Below are 21,369 nucleotides of genomic sequence, written 5' to 3'. Positions count from 1 at the left end.
GTAGGAATTCTGTGAGAAACCAGTGAGTTTTTGAAAGCAATCGGGAATTATCTGTTTTCTCCGGCAATTTGAAAACAGCTTCAGTTAAAAACTTGTTGCAATGTGTAAAAACTGCCACCTGAACATGCTGAACTAAAAATCTTTCACAGCAGTTTCAGTACAACTAGACAAAATGTCCAGGATTTCACAGGGTAAAATAAATAAGGTGCAATGCATAAGTGAATTATCTGGAAATAAATCATGAATTTTTTTTTTGTTTCTAAGCATGTGTCACTCTAATATGCCCTCATGTAGATTAGTTAACTGTGTTGCAGATGAGGAAGTGGAAGCTGCATCACAGAATGCAAACTCGGCGCCGACGCCTCCCAACACCTCGGCATCAAGCACGGCCCACTCCAGGGACCCCTCGCCCATGAAGGAGTACCTCAGGGTGCTCGGTAAGCGGTCGACTAGTATAGACTCGGGCGTCGTGGGGGACAATTCCCTCGCTTCGGGCAGCGATACCTGGCGTCTCTTCCATGAGCTCAAAGGCAAGATCACCAAGACGGTGGAAGAAAAATTCGGCGAGATTAAGAGCGAGCGCAAGAAGCGAACTAGGCGATTTAAATCTGGAGGCAGCGGAAGCAAAGACGATTCGAGCATAAGCGACTCTGAAAGTGTTTCGGAGAGTTCTGGCAAAGGGCAAGAGGCAGATACAGATGGCTCCCCGAAAAAAATTCCATCGAACAAAGAGATAAAAATTGATGAAGAGGAGGAGGGTGACGATGAAGAAAATGATGTAAAAAATGGCCTAGGCAATGCCAGCTCGGCCAATAGTTTGGTCGACATGCTGGAGGTTTCGGACACACCCACCGTTACTTCGACGTCGAAGTGTAAAACTCCGCCTCCTCACAGGAGAAAGTACTGGTCGCACCTGCGAAGGCGTAAGGCAGCGAAGAGCTCTGGCAAGTCACTGGGAGCCACCAGCTACAGCATGTCGTCATTGGCCCGCCATGCTGACGACAGTTCCAACGATTTTGAGGACGTGGACATTGAAGCAGGCGTGGAAGCGTGCGAGGAAAACGTGTCTGCGTCAGCGAGCGTTGGGGACCTGAACGCTGACATCCCGGTTACTGATTATCGTTCTCGTCCCCCTTCTAGCACCCCGGGTGGTAGCCGTAGTACCCCACCCACCTTGCGTAGATTCTCTCTCCGCACTCAAGCCCAAAGGTTCAAGAAGTGGTTGTTGGTAGCAGCATGTCTAGCATCTTGCTTTGTGCTGCCTACGTATGTTTCTGGATTCTTATGTGGAACGTTTTCAACATATATTGTGTACTCCTATATCATCAAGATGACGAGTATCGGTGACTGTACCCGCCCCAAAGAGTTCGCTATTCCCGATTATGCAGCATTGCCAATTCTGGAAGTTCCAGCTGTCAAAGAGCATCATGCCATCAATAAACATGCAGTGAGTTGTGTATTACATTTATTATTCAAGGAAAATATTTTTATTTGTAAGCACAAATACTTTATAACATGTTTGATTATTTGCATGTAGTAAGTATTTTAAAAAATTTAACTTGTTTAAATAGAGCTATTATGTAATTCTGATTTCCATTTTTACAGAGTTTGCACTGTTCTTCGACTTACTTTAAACTTTTGTAATTTTTTTTTTATTTACTTCACAGATGCTATTTTTATTAATGCTGTCACATTCCACAATCACTGTGCTATTTCTTAATTATTATGCCTCTTCTTACGTCAACCTACTAGGGAACCATTTACAATGATTTTTGATCATTTAATTAATTATTTTTACCAAATAAACAAAAAGCTCAATAAATATTTTAAAAATTTAATTTTTTAGGTTACTTGGCCTTGTAACTAGAATCTTTTACCAGTAATTACAATAAAAGGTTGTTTCCAGCATTCTACAGTAAAGCACATTCTGCGATCCGACACCAATGGAATCACTCACATTCAGGTTTTTTCAGGTGATTCTGGCTGTTGATCTTAGCCGCCAGCATTACTGAATTGCCGGAATTAATTTTTGCTCAGAGTTAATCATATTGCCGTTGTTTTTTTTTCAGTAACTTGTTTTCTGTTTAATAGCGGGTTACGTTGCCATGATTATGTTTTGAAGAGGAGATCTGTAACACATGCAAAACTTTTTTAAAATCTATTACTCTCGTCTGAAAGAGGCGTGGTGTAAGAGTGTTTAGAACACTTGTCTCCCAACAAGGCAACCGGGGTTTGATTCCCGGCGGGTCAAACCCGAATTTTCGCAAGTGGGAAACATGGTGGACAATGTCGTGGCCTGTGGGTTTTCTCAGGGTACTCCCATTTCTCTCGCCAATTCATTCCATCACTGCTCCATGCCTCATGTAATCTCAACTCGCGCATTCTCTAAGCTGGCCAGAACGACAGGTCTGTCCCTCGGGTAGGGCAGCCGGCTCCTGTGAGTTTCAGCCCCGTTCCATCCATGTAGAGGTAGAACCTGCCTCAATCAGGAAACCACATGTCGATTTTCATTTTTAATTCTCATCTGAATTTTTCTTTCTGTAGAGAAGTTTATTACAACTTGTTTTAAACACCATTTTACTTTATATTAATTTTTCTTTGGTATTCACATTAAAACTATACTGTGTACAATAATCCAACAAAATTGTTAATTTGGCAGAGGGTGTCGAGTGTGCCGGATTAATAACTTTTTACTGTAATTGTAAGTCACTTTGGTTAAAATTATTGGTGTATATTTTTTTTAAACAACTGTAGGGTTGGATGAACGAGTACCCGTTCCATTACGAGCCCCAAGAGTATTCAGTGAAGGACACGCGAGCGGTTTACGTGCGCTTGGAAGGCAGCGTGCTCCGCGTCTCGGAGACTCGTGCCAAGATACCCAGGCGAGCGATGTGGAACGAGCGAGACCACAGCCACGTGAAGTTCGACCACCAGCGCATCTACGACATCTCCCACTGCCAGGTGCTGCTGTTGCCGGAAGGGCTGACCGCCAAGAGGTGAGGGCTCGTTTCCCTTTTCCCGCTTGCAGGGTTCTTACAGGCTGGAAAACATTTTGAAAACAAGGACAGCTCAGGTAAACCTGGAAAACAAAAGTGTTTATTATTGTTCCTGGATTAGTAATTCTTTTAATATTAGTGTGTTTATTTTAATGTCTTAAAACTAGTCTGTTTTATCACAAATCTGTTATCATTAGGCCTGTGCAAATATCAGTTTTTTTTAGTTCAAATTTGAATACAGATACTAAATTGTTGAATACAAATATTGAATTTGAATAATAAGAATGAGATGATTGGAATCCCTTAAAAAAATTTGTTTATCACATCACTTACGACACATGTATGTGTTTGCTTAGTGATACAATTTAAACAGAATTTGAAAATTATTAGAATTCAAAATTAAAATTTTTTTCCGATATTTTGATTATTTATATTTAAATAACAAAGGCTTTCACATCACAAGTATAATTTAAATTAATTTTTGTGGAGAAACACATGTTTCCCTACATTTTTGTGGAGTAGAGACTCTTGTACAAGTCACAATGTTGTCAGATGGTGAGAAAAGTCTCACTGCACATTTGTGTGGCAGGTATAGGCAAGTATTTTTTTGCCACCCTGTGTTTGTGTGTGTGTGTGTGTGTGTGTGTGTATGTATGTATGTATGTATGTATGTATGTATGTACCAATAAATAAATGAAAAATATTTATTTTAAAAATAGTATTTAACTAAATTTAAAAAATAAAAATCTTTACATCAAAGAAGAATTGCCATGAAACAATATAAAGAGTACCAATATATATATGATTTTTCTATAATTATGGTAGATTATCATGGCTTCATAACAGTGTCTGTTGACAGTTTATTCTACATGCACACAGCAGTTTATTTATTTGTTGGCAGATTCTTTAAGCGGGCCATATGAAACAATGTCACGGGCGGGATGCGACCAATCACTGGTCGAGAGTAAAGTATGGGATCCCTGAATACAAAATGCTTTATCCAGAAGTTTACATGTTGCTGTGCTGCTGTTACTTAATTTGTTAGTCCATTTTGTAGATGGGTCTTTAATGATTGTTTGCTAACATGTCATGCTCATGTGTCATGGTTTTGGTACTAGCGCCTTGGCATGACTTAGATTTTTGAGCACCTTGTCTGTGCCAAGCAGCTTCGGAACCCACTATAATCTTGGAGGTCCAGTCGCCAGCCGCCTTGAGCCTCTAGCAACGCGACATGAAACTCCAAAACAAACAAACTGCTACATGAATATTTTACCCACGCATATGAAAAACAAATAAAGACAGTGTGTTTTTGTTACTCAATAATTCCTTTTTTTTTATTAGGCTATGGAGCAAGAAGTACCCTATCTGTATTATTTTCCGCAAGAAATGTATATACAAAGTTGATGTTGAAAAGACTAAAGAACCCAAAGATGAGCTCTCTCAGGAAGTTGAGGCAACAGAAGTAAAGAGAACAAGTAGTGAAAATGATTTGACCAACTTCTCTGATCTTCTAGAAGACAAACCTCCAGGTATGTGGGTATGCAACGTATTGGCAAGTGTGGTAGCTATTCAACCATATAAAATATTGCACCCTCTGTTAACTGTTAAGACATCTATCCATGGTTTTGTGGACACTGGGAAGCATAATGTTAACAATCAGTTACTTAACAGGCAAGAAAATTATTGTATACAATGTTATAAATAAAGCTATAAACTGTTATCTTATACGTACATTCAGCATTTAATTTCATTTATACTAACATTTTTAAATACTGCTAGCAGCTAGATTTTGGGTACGAAAATTATAGATTGGTATTTTATGTTAGAAAGTTTCTTTTCTTTGTATTTGTTTTGTTTCAAACTAAGGATCTCACCTAAGTTAATTGGTATGTGTAGGTACTTTGTGTAGATCAGAGGCTTACAGTGTTGCGTAATCACTTACAATCTTAAGTTAATATTTTATTGTAACATGTCGGACGTCCCCAGCTAGCAATGATCTGATAGTCTCATAGTAACATGCATAACCATAAAAAAAATTATAGATAAAAATTCAGAAAAGGATGTGAAAATTAAGTATTCTAAAGTAAAGTTACATTACACTCCCTTATTCCCCCGGCACCTGGTAAAATGTATTGTTTATGCAGGTACAAATATGAGAAACGAATGTTTTATGCAGTACATATTAAAACTATTTGCAGACTGCAAGTTTTATACCTTTTCTGCAACATAGTCTGGCTCATGTTTAGATTGCAGTACAGAGTACTGTTGCCAAATTGGTACTACCCGAATTGTTAACATTAAAAAATTAATGTTTTGTATACCATCATTAATCATCATAAGTTTTAACATATTTTTTTAGACTTTCTAAGACCATAAATTAGTTTATACAGATAGTATTATTACAGTTATAGTCATTCTAAAAGAAAATAAAAGAAGAAATCAAAGTTAAACACCAATTATTATTTCATAGGAGAACATTTTTTAGCAGCTGGTCACTATTAATAACAATTCAGTTCATTAAATTACATGCTATGCTCGAACAGAGCCAAAAAAATTTTAATATTATCTTATATAAAACATTTGTTGACAAAAACCGTTGAATCCACAATGGCATTTTTCAGTTAACGTCTGCTTAGAACTAAAAATGGAATATTATCAGATGATGCTCTTGATGAAGTACAATAAGTAAATCTATTTACAAAATTCTCATTCCAAATTTTTCTTTACAAAATACAATGTTTTTCAGATAAACTTGCCAAAAAATATTTCTTACATTATAAATTTGAGTCTGAACCTTTTGTGCGCTATGGCCTATATCTGGCAATAAGAGCACACTGAAACAGGACAGCGCTAATAGCAGATGTGCTTTGGAAAGAAAGAGTAAATGCCCATTTTGAACACTGCAATAGGAGACATGCGATAGTAAGGAACCATCCAAGAATTTGCCTGGAGTGATTGCGAGAAACCTCAGAAAACTGAAATCGTCGTGCCACCTCGCACGGTAGGATGGGTTTGGGTGGTTCCGTCCTTCCGCTGTCTTCCACGTTGGGTGGTAGCTTCAGGCAGCCGTGCTGCCGACAAGTCGAGGGAGGACAGAGCGTCTGGCAGCGAGGAGTTCCACGACCTCTCGGACACGGACGACGTAGACGAGGACACGTTCTGCCACATCGACAAGACGGCGCTTGAAGAAACTTGCATCTTCCTGTTTGCCAGGACAGACCACCAGAAGGAGGAGTGGTGAGTGCTTGTTTTTTTGATGTATTTATGTGGCATTTTACTCAATTAAATACATATGTTCAATTCTGTAGGATAAGTCAAGGCAATGACTCATCATAGAGTAATGTAATAAAAAACACAGCGCTCAGGAGTGGGGTGCTCAATGACGGAGAGGTGGAATAGAAAATTATGAGCTCCTCACTCTGGGGTAAGCATTAGATAAACAATGCTTCAGTGCTATGTTGAATTAAATTCAATTAGAATTTTAAATAATTTGTAATAGACATTTTCAATAGTATTACTGTGTTTTTTATTATGTTTTTACTTTCTTTGGAATGAAACAATTGTCAAATTAAGATGCACAAAATTTTAAATGATAGTTTTTCTGTTGAAACAGCTTCTTTAACACTTAACGAAACATATTTGTAAAATTCCTCTGTGACACTCGTGGTGCGGACACCACTCCTCGTGGACACAGCCTCTCCCAGCAGCACATTTTGTAGATATGCTGGTATTTAGTATATTGTTATGAAATTTATTGTTTTGTTTTATAGTTCAAGTGAATGATTGAGTATGGTTTTGTCATTCAAGTGAACTATTAAAGTGTTGGTTTTATTGTTCAAGTGGAGTATTAAAGTGTGAAATTTCGCTCCTGACGCATGGTGGCCACGCACCAATTTTTTTAAGTTACTGATATAAATTAATTTGTTACTAGAAGCTCTGTTGTTTATTTTTCTAAAACAAACCTTTGAGCAATGAAAGAAATTAGAAAAAAAAACATTTAAAATCCATGTGAAGAGTAACAGAGATATATGGGCAGAGCCAGGGAAGGGGAAGGATAATGAAATAACCCTACATCTGAAATTTTAAGGAATGTAGGTAAATTTCGTTTTTGCTGTTGCAATTCAAATATTTTGCTCTGATATGTGAAGTTGGTTTAAAAAATGTTATTATTCCCCTCCCCCACCCTGAGCAGAGCAGGTGTCAGATGCGAGATGCTGACGTGGCCGGCAGGTACCGGAAGCTGGCGACGGCGGCGCGCAAGGGCACGCCCGCGCGGACACGGTCGCTCCCGGGGGACTCGCCCCCCGACTCCCCCGCGGTCCCGCCCGAGCCCCGGCACCAGGCGGGCGGGCCGCTCGGGGACTACGTCGCCCCGTCGGCGTGGGGCGGGGAGCTGGACTACCTGCGGTTCATGTCGCGCTTCCACCTGCAGGTGCAGAGATACACGGCCTGTAGGGCCCGGGCCTTGCTGCGCTCCGTAGTGGACGGTCGTGCTGTCGCTTCCCCCGGTAGTGGCCACTCGGTGCGTTCCTTCGTTTTGTTTGGTTTGTTTCCTGCGCAGGGGATGGCTGTCGATCATGAGACTTTGGCCGGGTGCTGCTGTCAAAATACTTGGCTAATCAAAATAGCATCGCAGACTAAAAAATTAAAATCTCTTTTGTTCATTGTCGTACATTTTTATTTTATCATTTTTATCAACAAAGCCTCATTCAAGATATTTTTCATAAATTAGCGGATTATTGAAAGAAATCAAATGTGGTATTAGATCTCACAGTTCAGATATTTAATAATTTTCAACAATGTACTAGTTGTTTATTTAGTCATTTTAACTTTTTTTTAAAGCAATAGTTATAAACTTGCTGTGTGAGAGAGAGATTTTTTTGCCCATTGTGCCCTAACAGAAAGATGATAGGTTTGAGTTGGTACTGGATCTTGCATATAATTTTTCATATTATGCGGCAGAAAATAAGTGTAAAAGTGAGTTAACTGAACATTGTTAAATTTACTGAAGCCCAAGATTAAAATTTGTGCTGCTTCCAAAGGATCTACGTTTGAAACTTTTTTGTTTGTTTGTATCTCGAAAATGATCTTGTATGAGAAAAAATTTAGGATGAAAGTATTTAAATAATAAACAAATATGTTTCAATAATGTTTACAGCAGCTATCTTATCTCATGTCTAGGCCATCTCTTGCTTTATTTATTTTTTTATTAAAATTTTATATTGTGTTATTTAATCAGCTTAGGATGCTTTGAGTATTTTATTTTAGTTATGATTTTTTTGTTTTTGCTTTTAATTTTCATTACTAGGTAATCTACTTTGTGTTTGATGCATAAATATAACATGCCTTGGCTATGCATACAGTTTGCTAGCACTGTTTAAAAATTATAACATCTCAAAAGGCTTCTTACATTGTGTAGAAAATGTGGCAGCTCAGTTTAAACTATGTAAATGCTTGTTAATTAAGTTCTGCCATTGTAGGAAAATGCATTTGGTGAATCCCATGAACGAGTACACTTTTTTTGACATTTTTATGTGAGGCGTTAAGCTTTGGTTCTACACAAATAATTCCATTAAATTAGTTAAAGCATGTACTTTGTTTTTCAAAGATCTAGGCTAGCTAACATTAACCATTATTTTTCTGACTACAAACTACAAACATTGAAAGTAAAACCTGAAAGTTCACTCATTCGTGGGACAGACTGTACCTTTGTAGAGGGTCTTGATGCTTACTTTGCCTTCATTGCATCCTAACATTATTCAACTTGGATTTACTGCACGCCATTTTCAAATAACTAACTGAATGTGTTTTGGTGTGTAGCAAATGGGGCAGTGCCTCCCATCTGCCCAAAGTTGTTGGGTTGAAACTGGGTGTGGCGGTGATTATCCTAGCATGATTTGGGTGGCTACCCTGGCAGTAAATTTCTACTTCTAGAATCACCCTTTCGGCTAGACTCTCTGTCTTCTTCCTACCCTTCCTCTTTTTCATCGGGTATATTACGAACAATGCTGTGCTAAGAGTAATTCCTTTGTGATCTTACGGCTTTTCCTCACATATAATTTTGTTTCAAATCACATCCAATTTTCATTTAATTCAACTCCTTTTAATGGTACTTAATGTCATCGAAATGTCATAACTGAGACCATCATATTGTTTAAGGTATTCAATGCTATGATTCCTTAAAAGATTGTAGTTTCTGGCATGTTCTGAACAGTGCTGGAGTTATGGTAGCCAACGATTAAATAACAAGGCCCAAGTACAAACATTTAAAAATCTAGCCAGTCAGTTTGTAACGTGTATGATGGTATAAGCAACTGATCAACTCCCATCTTCAGAAATTGAAAAGTATAATTTAGAAAACTTAAATAAAAATGTATTTAGCTGACCAGACAATAAGTGCTTTCCTGTTGTTGTGGATAGTTATTCCCCACACTAGTGCAGAAAATTTCCGGTGGGCCTCGGTGTTTGGCCTAAAATGTGCTAGAGGTCAATTGTAAAACTTATTTTCCATTTATAATCTTATGTTTTTTTGTTTTTTTTTTATTAAAAATACTAGAGCCTACATGTTATGAACATGTTTATTTATTTTTATATTATGCTATATCCCTTCATGACACCACGCACACTCATGAAGTAGTGCTTCGGAAGGGAGGAAAAAAATTATTAAAAATGATTGAACAGCTAATTACAAAAAAATTATTTCCTAGCATTCTAATGAACATACAATCTATACATGATGGTAATTTGGTTATTATATTCAGTGGAATGAAAACAGATGAATATTTGTTAGTCTTGTTTGTGGCTTAATGCATGTTTGTAATGAAAGTGAATATTAGGAAACTGAACTTTGACTATGCTGCATGTTGCCTGCTGTTAACACTTTCTCATTGGTTAGCTGCATCCCAGCAATGTGCTTGCTTACTTCCGGTATCCAGGACATACCCAGTCTTCAAGGGACCAGACACAAGACTTGGTATGTACTAGCTAGCTTTTTTGTAGCAATACTTTTTATTTAGGGGCTGTGAAAATATATTGCAAATATGTTTAAAAAAAAAAAAAACATTATTGCACCCGTTAGTATAGTTACACTAAGCGTATCACAAGTTTAATGCTAATAACTTACCCTTTTCCATCTATTTTTTTCTCTTCTTTACGTGTTTATCTAAATTTTTGTTGGAGGTTTTTGTTTTCATTTCTCAGTCAGTATGGTGATTGTATTATATTCTTTGTCACTTGTTTGTATTTCACATCACATTTCTGGGATGATGGGCACCGACCACTCGACCAGTTCACACTAAAGCCACTTAACGTGGTGGATGTTTCCCACATATTAGTTTAAAACTCCCATACGTTGTTTAATTATTTATTTAGTATTTATAATTTTGTTACTCTGGTAAAATTAATTTATAAGTGTATATCTATGTATTTACTTGTTGTGTATTGATTAAAATTTAGTAAATTATGCAAACATCAAATTTACTTGATTTTAAGACTTGACATTTTGTGCTCAAAACAATTAGTTGCATCTTACATTCGCTAAATTTATTCAATTCTTGGATGCTCGTAGTGAGGTTTTTTATATATATATACAGGGCTAGATTTTAAGGAATATTTTAACCTGCCCAACGGACAGGTGTAATCGAAAATTTGCCTGTCCGCCATCCAATTTGCCTGTCAGCTGTTTTACCCAATTAAAAAAAAATTCAAAGTCGCTGAAAAAGTGAGAAAAAAAGATTTTTGCTATATTTTGCACATATTTTTATCACACACTTAACATCCTTATTTAATCATCATTTTCAGACGAGTCTCTGTCTGAGTCACTGCACGAATTACTTTGCTGATTCTCTCTTGAACATCTTCGATAAGGAGGCCGAAAGGGTTGCCGTTTTCTCTGAACATTATGATACCAGAGATTTATTGCTGGTGCTGGATCAAACTCACTTTCAGAAGGTGACTGTATTTGAACACGCATGAGGGCAGACAGTGTATCATCATTTAGACAGTTTCGCCAGTCTGTCTTTATAGACTTCAGTCTTTACAGACTTGAGCAGCCCGTAACAAAAACTGATCCAGATGATTTTGAATGTGTTTCGCAGACTTTGCAAAACATTTGTTTTGTTTCTGTGTCGTAACAAAGCCAAAGAAACTCGGAACACCAAGACGTTAAAAAGTTACGGGACCGGGCGATTTTGTCATATTTAACATTATATTCTGACTTGCCTCGTCCGTTTTTGTTTTCTTTTCTGGTGGTTTTGAAGCACCAGTAATGAATTTCCACATTGTGTAACGCAGTTAATTAAATACTTAAACAATCGCTGTGACAAGATAAACTGTAAAAGATTACCGTGTCCTCTGTAAACAAGTAATGTTTATTTTTTGATGCAAAAGTTGACAGGCGAATTTTCAAGCAGTCGCAGTCACTGCGGCCACTGACAGCTGTATCTGGAGTACGCCGTGAAATGTTAACCACCCGAAAATGCTTTTCTGTTAACAAACTATGTTAAAGTAGAGCAAGGAATTAGTAAAGTCGCGATTTATAAAGACAATAAATTTAAAAAAATTATATTTTGAAAGTATACAACGGTAAATTACGTAATTGTTGGCTGCACTGCAACGAAATTAATATTAAAACATGGCAACAAAAACAAACATCATCAGTGTGAGACGTTTAGCATCTCTAGCATACAAATACGACTATGTTACGTGAATCATGACGTGAACGTAAGATTTTAAGAATTATGATTCAGAAGATTTCAGCACGGTTTGTACATAACCTACTTTTTTTCCCGCGGTATACAATAGCCAGAGTCGTCCGTCACAAAAGAGCAGCCATTATTGTTTATTTATAGATATTGTCAAAGACATTTTATTTGCTGTCGTGGTCGCATAAATGTTACTAATCACCTCTGCTGCATTAGTGTGTGCGAATAACCTCGGCGTCACAAGTTGCACCTGTCCACCGGACAGTTGCCTTTTTTATTTTGCCTACCCGGACGAGATTTTGCCTGTCCCGGGCAGGCGGACAGGCGCTAAAATCGAGCCCCTGTATATGTGTGTGTGTGTGTGTGTGTGTGTGTGTGTGTGTGTGTGTATATATATATATAATGGGGTAGGGTTTAAAACATTGATATTTTACATTTGCAAGCAAAGTCATCAATATTTGCACAAGGTTGAAGCAGCTTAATAATTAATTAGAGGTGTAATACTACGGTATTATCAGACTAACTGAAACTGTTTGTTATTGTTTTACGTTCGAGGTTAATACCGCTTCCCAATACTTTCGGCAGTGTTTTGTTTTGTTTCACGCATGGCGGCGCGCGCAGCTCGTGCTGCGTCGTCATGACAACTGCTAAAATAAATAATCGCGCGGTGTTTGGAACAGCTTTAACGAGCCTATGCTTGATTGATATTGACATTTCATTGGCTTCATTAAAAAGGACGCTAACGTGTCGCGGCCGTGATTGGCCCTTTTCAATTAACAATTTAATTTCGGCAAGAGAGAAGAAAAAGAGTGGAAAATGACGCCATTTAGTGCGTGTGGTAGTATATTCCCTCTGGGAATATTTTATTCGTGGCGATGCTAATTTTGGCGTTATGGGTCTGGAAATTACGTCAAAATACTGGGCAATATTAATTGACGCCCTGTAATTGAATGCAGAAGAATCGCATTCAATTCACGTGAGTGACAAAGTATTTTACGAACGACCTTAATCATCTAGAGTTAAGGTATGGTCTGCATCATCGCTATATAATAAAATTGACGTAAATTTTACCGTCAACGTATGCGAACTGTAATTGTATAAACTTTGGATTATCATAAAATTAGTTGAACATTGACTTTCGGCGATTAACGGCAAATTTACTCACATTAGCACAAACTATATGTACACAAGTCCAGAAGTCTTTAGGTGAGGCGTTTCATGCTCGAGCAAGCCGGAGCAAAACCCCAAAACTTTTACTCAGTGAACAATTTCAGGAACTTTATTTATTTTGTATTATTTTATTCAAGAGTCAGGTTATCTACGACATCCCATAGACTTTATTTAATAGTTGTTTGTTTGGTTATTATTTCCATGACTCGAGGTTTCTCATTATGGTTAAAACAATAAAATAAGTCTTATTGTGTTATTTTGTTGTTAATTCTTGATTACCTCTGGCGCCCTATTATTAATTCCTGGAATAATGTTCCGAGTAATTTAAAAATGGAAAATCTTAGTTTCATCAAGTACACGTTTGTGTACAGAGGTCATCCGGAAATGCGGAAATGCCTGTGTACAAAACTGGCTGGGCAGTGCTGTGAAGTTAGCAAACAGCTCAGAAAACTAATCTGCCATATTTAGCATTTACCTGTTAAAGACAAATGTTTTATTTTAATTGTATTTTTATATTTGTAGGTTAATTTTTTTTTAATTCAGGTAAACTTAAGGAGCAAATGAATATGTATATTAAAGTCATTGACATCTTAGGTTCGAGTTAATAAAGGTAAATCATTGGTATGACCCTTAAATTTCAGTAAACTAGAAATACTTAATCACTTTCATGTCAAGAGAAACTCAATTTTGAACTTTAATTCGTTGCAATTAATGGTTGGCATTTGGTTTTTATTTAATTACTTCCCTCTGAAAATTTCATAAGCATTTTTCTTCTTTTTTTTTTATTCAAGTTCTATTCTCTATTGCATTTAGTATTCTGTTTGATGATCAGATTAAATAATTTATTACATTCACTTAATGCAGACAATTAGCAATATTAATTAATAAAATATTTTATATTGTTTAAACTTTAGTTCCTGATAGTTTAATTACTAGCTTAATTGAGGTTGTGACAAGTCAAAATCGTGCCCAGCTAAGCAAACGATTGTTTCTTGCACATACATAAACACTTGAAAATTTGTCCACCGATGTTGCAGGTATATATTATTTGAAAACTGTTACTAGTTGAATTTAAAGAAAAGAGTTTGAAATTAATTTAGCAATTTATTCTTCTCAGGAAAATACAATAACTGAGCCACCGAAACAGCATGACCTCTCGGCCCAGCCTGCAAACCACAACTAACAAAAGACAAACACAGTGAAAAAAAATTTAAAAGTCCTTCAAGCATTACATAGCTGGGGACTTCCCCAGTAAATACACCTTCTTATTGGCTACAACACATTTTCTTACAACTATTATTCTTTGATCCCCCGTTCAGGGGGGGGCTTCCCACAGTTCTGTCACCAGTATCTTTCTCTTACCTAGGATAAGATAAAGTATCATCTATCATTTCGGCAACCAATGTGCTGAGCCTCTATCTTTCTTTCTCTGAAACCACTGTCCTGCGTTCTTGAAACATCACCAACACACTATAAAAAAAAATTATAAATGTTAAAATAATATTTAAATGCAATAAAACACTGCAGTTCAAACTTGCATGAATAATCTAGCCAACCAAGTGATGATTGGTAAAAACATAGTTAACAGGCTTTTATAAATACAAATGAATAAGTATCAAGATTAATTACGAAACTACTCCAAATGATGAAATATAAATACAAAACTAGGTCACTGTCAGGGGCCAGGGGGGGGGGGGGGGGTGTTAGGGATCAATTTTCCCCCCCCCCCCCCCCCCCCAGCACCAAATCTTTAATTAATTTCTTATTCATCACTCAAACAAATTTCATATTAAAATTAATAAAAATTTTACCATTGCAATATTTAAATTTAAGTACCGAAAACTGCTCAAATAGCACTATTTTACGCCTTAAAATCCAAATTTTCCCGGGGGAGGACCCCCGGACCCCCCGCTTTAATACAGGGGGGGAGGGAGGGGGGGGCATGCTTCTTAACACCCCCCACGCCACTGCAGCTGATCACTTCTGAAAGACAAAACATAATGTTTATTCCTTTGACAAATGCTAGCAGAAGTTGGGAAAGGCAGCAGGATCTTGCAAGTGTCACGAGGCTATATAAAACAGCCGGACGCTTCCACAGAGTGCCGATGGATCCCGACGTGTGAACACTGGGGGCCAGCCCCGTGCATGCCTCCCGTCTGCCCTGCAGAGCTCCAGGTCGGACGGCCGTCACCAGAAGGCGGACTCGGAGCTCCAGAAGGAGGCAGACAGGCAGGTGGACTGCGACGTCATGTGGATCAACGCGCTGGTCGGCCGCGTGCTGTTCGACGTCATGGGCAGCCCGACGTGGGTGGACTGCGTGCGGGACCGCTTCCAGAGGAAGCTGTCCACCATCAAGGTCAGTACCAGCCAGGTCTCCTTCTCCTGGGTGTCTACAGGTGTCTACAGGTGTCTACAGGTGTCTACGAAAGGCATGAAGGGCTGGTCGTGAATGCCGCAAAAAAAAATCCCTGTATGAACAGCAACTGCGTTGGAAGTAGCGATGAATTTTTTGTCCTTAGCTCTGTTCTTGTTATCAGTGTGCACTGTCGCCAGACGTATTCAAAGAGCACAAGTGTTTTTGACAGAAATTTGTAATGTAATGAAATTTTTTTTTGATGTACTTAAAATAATTTTAACTCCTAAAAAAAAATTTGGAAAGAGTAATTTGGATATATACATTTTATTGTTGTATTTCATCAAGCGAATCATCATAATATTCAATTGCGTAACTGAATGAGACCGTTTTTGTCATTAAAATTTATTTATTTCCTAATATGAAATTTTTTGGCCCTGATTGACCATAGCACATTTTTAATAAGATGCTTTGTTATTAATTGTGACGAACTGCTACAAATTAATAGTTTCTCCTGTGAAATAATAATTGGTGTTTTTATTTAATTTTTTTTTCTTTTAGAATGCTTACAACAATAATAATATTTTTAAAAAATGCTATTTTATGGTGGTAAAAGAAATCAACTAATAGCAGTTAGGGGAAAAACAAGTTTATTTAAAAAAAAAAAACCTAACCAGTTTATTGGTTTAAACCATGTTTTCTTTTATTACATTAGTTACTTTAGTTCTCAGCATGTTCAAATGAAAGCCAGACAACATCCCGCTATCTGCCACTCATGTCGAACCATAAAAGTTATAGTAACATCAAAGAACTGAAGTCCAGCAAATCTGCACATCTGACTGGGACTAACCACAAAAAGATTATTTCCCCACAGGAGGAGGATTCTTCATAGAATTGGTGTTTCCCACAGAAAGGGGATTTACAGTACAGTCTGGGATTTCCCACACAATAGAAATTTTTTATTTAATAAATTTATTTATTTTCTCATTTTTTCCACTTTATAATACAATTTAATAATTAATCTTATTTTAAAGGAGTATTTAGCTGGGTATAATTTACAACTGAATCAGATAATTCAAATGATAAGATCTTGATTAGTATATAATTATTTGTTCCTGTATCATAAGAAACATTATTGAGCAAATTATTATTATTATTATTATCTGAGTGGATATTCTATTTAAAAATACAGTTAAAAAAAATTAAACCATTGTGGTTTAAATCAGACAACCCTGACTAATAGTAAAATTTAAAAAGATATTAAACTTATCATTTTTGTTGGTTTACAAAATAAAGTACCGTGTTTTCTCGCATAATTGTCGCACATTTTATTCTAAAATCAAGTTTGAAAAGTAGGGGTTCGACAATTATGCGGCAAGGAAAAAATTCTGTTAAAGTTATTCATAAAAACAAAACCCGTTCATGGAAAGAGTGTTTATTTAAAAAAAAGGTGGAGTATACAAGAGCACACCAAACAATTTATATTAATAATTCATTAAACAAAAACTTTAAATATAAAAACAAAATCTGTGACGCGAACACAAGCCACTTGAATCTGTGACGTGAACTAACAACGTAGTACACACCACGAAAGTGTGCGGGCTATCAAATGTAGTTAACTCGGCACTCGACAGAGAGCACGCGTTGCATGCAATCGGCGAGATATCGATATTCGACTATGCGCGCACGCTCTATACGGGAAGCAACATAACCAAACATGACTAGCGCTGGCTACAGTTTTATAAGCAGTACACCGTGGCGACGCATACGAACAGATAAAGGAAATAACGTTAAAAAAAGTCTTTAAAAGAAAATTTACATGTCAGACAACTTTGTATTTCTGTTAATTAAATAAGTAAGTGGTAATGTCCGAATAAATATTAGATTTCTACTTTAAAATACATTTTTTTATGCGGAAAAGATACCTACACCAGTACACCGCTGCGACGCAGATGATCAGATAAAGGAAATAACGTATAAAACCGTCTTTAAAAGTAGATTTACACGTCAGACTACTTCGTTTTTCCGTTAATTAAATAATTGAGTTGTAATGTCCGAATAAATATTAGATTTCTGCTTTAAAATACATCGTTTTATATGGAAAATATGCGCTCGGCATCTAAAGGCGGGACCAAAAACATCATTTGACGTTTACGCGAGAAGTTTTTTTATCCCAATTTTGACAGCCTAAAATATAGGTGCGACGATTATGCGATAAAAGAGGGTATTAACGAGACAAGTAGTACTTATGTGGGCACCATTTGTGCTGTACTGCAATCCAAGCATGAGATACACTATAGGGAATAGCGTCGTGTGAATGGTCCTAACAGCAGGTGTACTGGTTCCCTACAGTTGCCTTACTTCATGGAGGAACTGGCGGTGACGGAGATGGAGGTTGGCAGCTCCGTACCGATGATCCACCGGGCATCCTGCCCCTCGCTGGATGAGCGCGGGCTGTGGATCGACCTGGACGTCACGTACAACGGCTCCTTCTGCCTCACCCTGGAGACCAAGCTGAACCTCATCAAGCTGAAGGAGCGGGCCAGCAAGGCAAAGTCGGAAGAAGAGGCTCCGGCTGAAGAAACCGCACGGCCGTCAGTCGATAAGACGTAAGTTATCTGATCTTTAGCATGGCTTTTCTGACTTCACTCTGCATGTCGGATGCTTTTCATATTTTTGCAAGTCAATCTGCAGTCTTTGGATTCGGATCATTTAAGTCATTTTGTTTAGGCCTTGTGCCTTCTTCTCTTTGACCAGTATTTGATTTGGTAAAGCAAAGTTTTCTGATGTAACCTTACTTTTTAACCTTGCTGATCCCAAAACCTTTTTCTGAATTTTTAGGGCTCTGTACAGTCCTACTCAGAAGTGATCGGCATGCTTTATGTTTCATCATTTGTTTAGTTTGGCATGTCATTGACAGCAAATTTAGTTTCAGTCTGTATTTGTGTCGAAATGTTTATTCTTTGTTCCTGCTAAACAGCTCTACATCTTAACGTTTACCGATCGTGGGAGATAATGCCCAAAAATCCTGCATTTTATAATTTCCGGCACCTGCAAAGTACCGAACGTGCTAGATTATTGGAAATTTACGGCAGCAATAAATAATTGGAAATATGTATGAAGGAGTATAATTATAATTGTATGTATACATGTGCGTATTCTGTCTTTCATAAATGTCAGATCAGTTTTTCAGGTATTAGGGTTAATTAATTTTTACTTTTGTCATTTCAGAAGATCAGCTATGTTTGATAGTGATCTCGAAGATACTGCAGAATCGTCGACAGATGTTGATTCTGACACTTCAACAGCAGATGAAGAGTAAGTACTGTATTTATACTGAAAGGGGGAAAAGGTAGAATTTAAAATTAATTAGATTCACAAGTTATAATAGGTTAATGCTGGATGTTTAAAAGCTTCCTAAAGTCAGTGTAAACCAAATAAATAGGTTCCTATGATAGCATTTATTCCTGTATTATAAAGAACACATATTGTGAGATAATTTTGTTGAACAAAATATTTTTCAGAAGTTGCAAGCCTAGTTAGCTAGGTATCTCTTTTCCTTATCATAAATCAGCAACCAATCAACCAAATGTAAATTTGTTCTTATTTTTAAAACTGTGGCCAAAAGACGTATTTGTAAATATATGCTGGTTTAGTGTTTTCTGAAGTTTGTGGCATAATCATAGTTTGCCACTTTGTGTTGGCATATTATATTGCAGCACATGCATTTTTATGGAATTTAAATTTAAAAAAAAGTCTTCTGAGGGCTAGTTTTTATGTTAATTACTATAAGTGTTTTTAAAGCTCAAACTAAAAAAAAATGTTATATTGTGTTTGTAAATATTGTGAACAATATTTTTATCTACAACTCAACAGGTGCAGTTGGCAGCATTTGTACATACTGATGAAAAACCATGTTGAGTCTTTTTTTTTTTTGTTAAAATATTTGTAGATTTGTTTTTTCATTATGTCAAAAATTCTTTGGCAACATAAATATTTAAGTTTGAATTTGTTTTAAAACTCCCAATTTAAAATTAATGGACCAATTTTGCTAGTTATAAAAAATGAGACTGCTGTTATTTAGTTTTTTATATGTTTTAAAAGTATTTTAAATTGTTTTCAATTACAAAAAAAAGAAGAAACTAAGCTTATGTCATAAAATGTGTGTATTATCCACATCCAAATTAATATGTTATATTTTATGAACATTTTATGTGTCCCAAGAAATGTGTCTTCCCTTAAGGCTAAAAAAAAATACTGATTTTTCACCATGTAATGCAGTTTCATCTGAAAGTAGCAGTTGTGATTTGTTAGCATTTTCCTTATAAACTTTTTGTTCTTGTAAATGTTATTTTATTTTTTGAAGTATATTTTTATAGGTTTGTTGTTGTTTCAGGGAAGATTCTCCCAAAAGACGGCAACCTGGCACTGGCAGTAAGATACTTAATGTAGTCAACACTATTGCAGCTTCAAAGTATTTTCAGTCGGTAAGTTGATGCTTATGTACTTACTTGGCTTTTAGAACATGTAGTATAAATGGAATTCTCTTCCCACACCTCCCCTCCGTTTTGTTTCTCCTCCTTCACATGTACCGATGGTTGAATTGTCTCACAGACAATTTCTAATTTTCCCCTCTAAAACCTATTTCTCATCTTATAATTTCAGTTATAGAGAGCTAACGGTACTTATTGGTATTTCAGATCAAATAATTTCAAACAGGATTACGGTATTAATGTTTTGTAGAGTTCTGACTTTAACTCTTCAGGAAAAAAGAAAGTGGAGAAATTAATATTCCATCTTTGTGGTAGATTTTGTGTCCACTTTTTTCTATTGAACGTATATCTGTGATAGTATCACATTTTTTGATTAATGATATGGCAGTGTTCAAGTTGATTACTTTTTTAAGAACGGTTTACGGATGTTTGTTAAGGCAGCTAAGGTAGTTGCGAATGAAAAAATAACTGATGAATGGGGAGCCCAGAAAATGGTAAATAAAATTTACCAAAATCAGGTTAAAATAAGGTAAAAGCGGTGCAAAAAATTTGTATTAAAACATAAAGCAGTGTAAAAAAATTGTTGTGAAAAATTTACATAAATTCTAAAATTCAGTGTCAATTTTTCATCCAACGCAGGAGAAGCTGTCACTGCACTAGGTATCTGGTCTTTGTTCACTGTTTAGTGTCCATCAGAAAAATGTTGGCATAGATTGTTAGGCTTTAGGAGTCTTTTCTGTTAATTATGCAACCAGATGTTTTCCATGAGATCCATACCAATTTTTTTTTCTTCTCTCCCCCCCCCCCCCTCCCCCCATCTTTCTGAACAAACTAATCACAGAGCTGGCATGCCATGTTTCTACCCTCTGATATGAAAACTGTCAATTTTCACACTCACACAGTTTTTTTTAGGAGGGGGGATATTATTTATTCTTATCAGGATGCTGTCAGTTCTAATCTATTTTTAATAACCTGCCAGACTCTCTTCTTCTAAATACTTTAGCTAAGCTAATAACATGGGTGTTAGTAATGTTTCAGAATTACAGTGTTAAATCAGGCTTTACTATATTATTATTTTCAAAATTTGGCCAGATGTGGAAAAAAACTCAGCATAAATAACCCTTGAACATTAAAAAAAATCATGTGGAAATTTTGTGCCAACGAGAAAATCTTCTGTGATCCTGAAATTTTTCCAGACTTTCGAGAGCCCGCACAGCCGTATTCGTAAATGACTGAACATTCGTTTTTTCAAAGTGTCAGTATTCAAAATCGAATTGAATATGAATAATAAACTATTCATTTTGATATTCAACAATTTGAATATTCACACAAGCTTAATTAATATGTAACATTTAAAAGCCTCATAATCTGTAGGTGATCAGGTTTATGTCAATAGTTGTGTGCCTTTTAGTTGAGATGTGTGTAACTTGTACAATGAAGGTGATGAAATTGTTTGATTGCAGGTAGCAGAGAATAAGTATGTGAAGAAAGCGATGAGAGAAGTGTCCAACACGAAGATCATGTTGACTGTTGAGCTGAAAGGTGTGGTGGGCACAATGGTAGTTAACATTCCTCCACCACCATCCAACAGGCTGTGGTAAGTCATTTTTAGGTGCTTGCAGAATGACAACTATCGTTAACTCTGGTCTTATATT

At 36.6% G+C, this 21,369-nt stretch overlaps 1 protein-coding gene across 6 annotated transcripts in view; it reads left to right on the top strand.

The window, feature by feature from the left end:
• Positions 1 to 21,369, top strand: part of LOC134537736 (testis-expressed protein 2) — a 45,637-nt gene that overhangs the window by 8,154 nt on the left and 16,114 nt on the right. For 4 of the 6 annotated variants that reach the window (XM_063378493.1, XM_063378491.1, XM_063378494.1 and 1 more), the window contains 11 exons: positions 315 to 1,447; positions 2,755 to 2,996; positions 4,338 to 4,525; positions 6,053 to 6,233; positions 7,227 to 7,518; positions 9,892 to 9,969; positions 15,036 to 15,224; positions 17,574 to 17,830; positions 18,453 to 18,539; positions 19,618 to 19,708; positions 21,178 to 21,311. In XM_063378493.1, coding sequence (XP_063234563.1) covers positions 315 to 1,447; positions 2,755 to 2,996; positions 4,338 to 4,525; positions 6,053 to 6,233; positions 7,227 to 7,518; positions 9,892 to 9,969; positions 15,036 to 15,224; positions 17,574 to 17,830; positions 18,453 to 18,539; positions 19,618 to 19,708; positions 21,178 to 21,311 — 2,872 coding nt within the window. The remainder of the gene's footprint in view (positions 1 to 314; positions 1,448 to 2,754; positions 2,997 to 4,337; positions 4,526 to 6,052; positions 6,234 to 7,226; positions 7,519 to 9,891; positions 9,970 to 15,035; positions 15,225 to 17,573; positions 17,831 to 18,452; positions 18,540 to 19,617; positions 19,709 to 21,177; positions 21,312 to 21,369) is intronic. The other 2 variants (XM_063378496.1, XM_063378495.1) reach the window with 2 other exon arrangements.

Source organism: Bacillus rossius, chromosome 12 (genome assembly GCF_032445375.1).
Source record: "Bacillus rossius redtenbacheri isolate Brsri chromosome 12, Brsri_v3, whole genome shotgun sequence".
NCBI lineage: Eukaryota > Metazoa > Arthropoda > Insecta > Phasmatodea > Bacillidae > Bacillus > Bacillus rossius.
The sequence above is the reverse complement of the archived record's forward strand: the minus strand, read 5'-3'. Positions and strand labels throughout refer to the sequence as shown.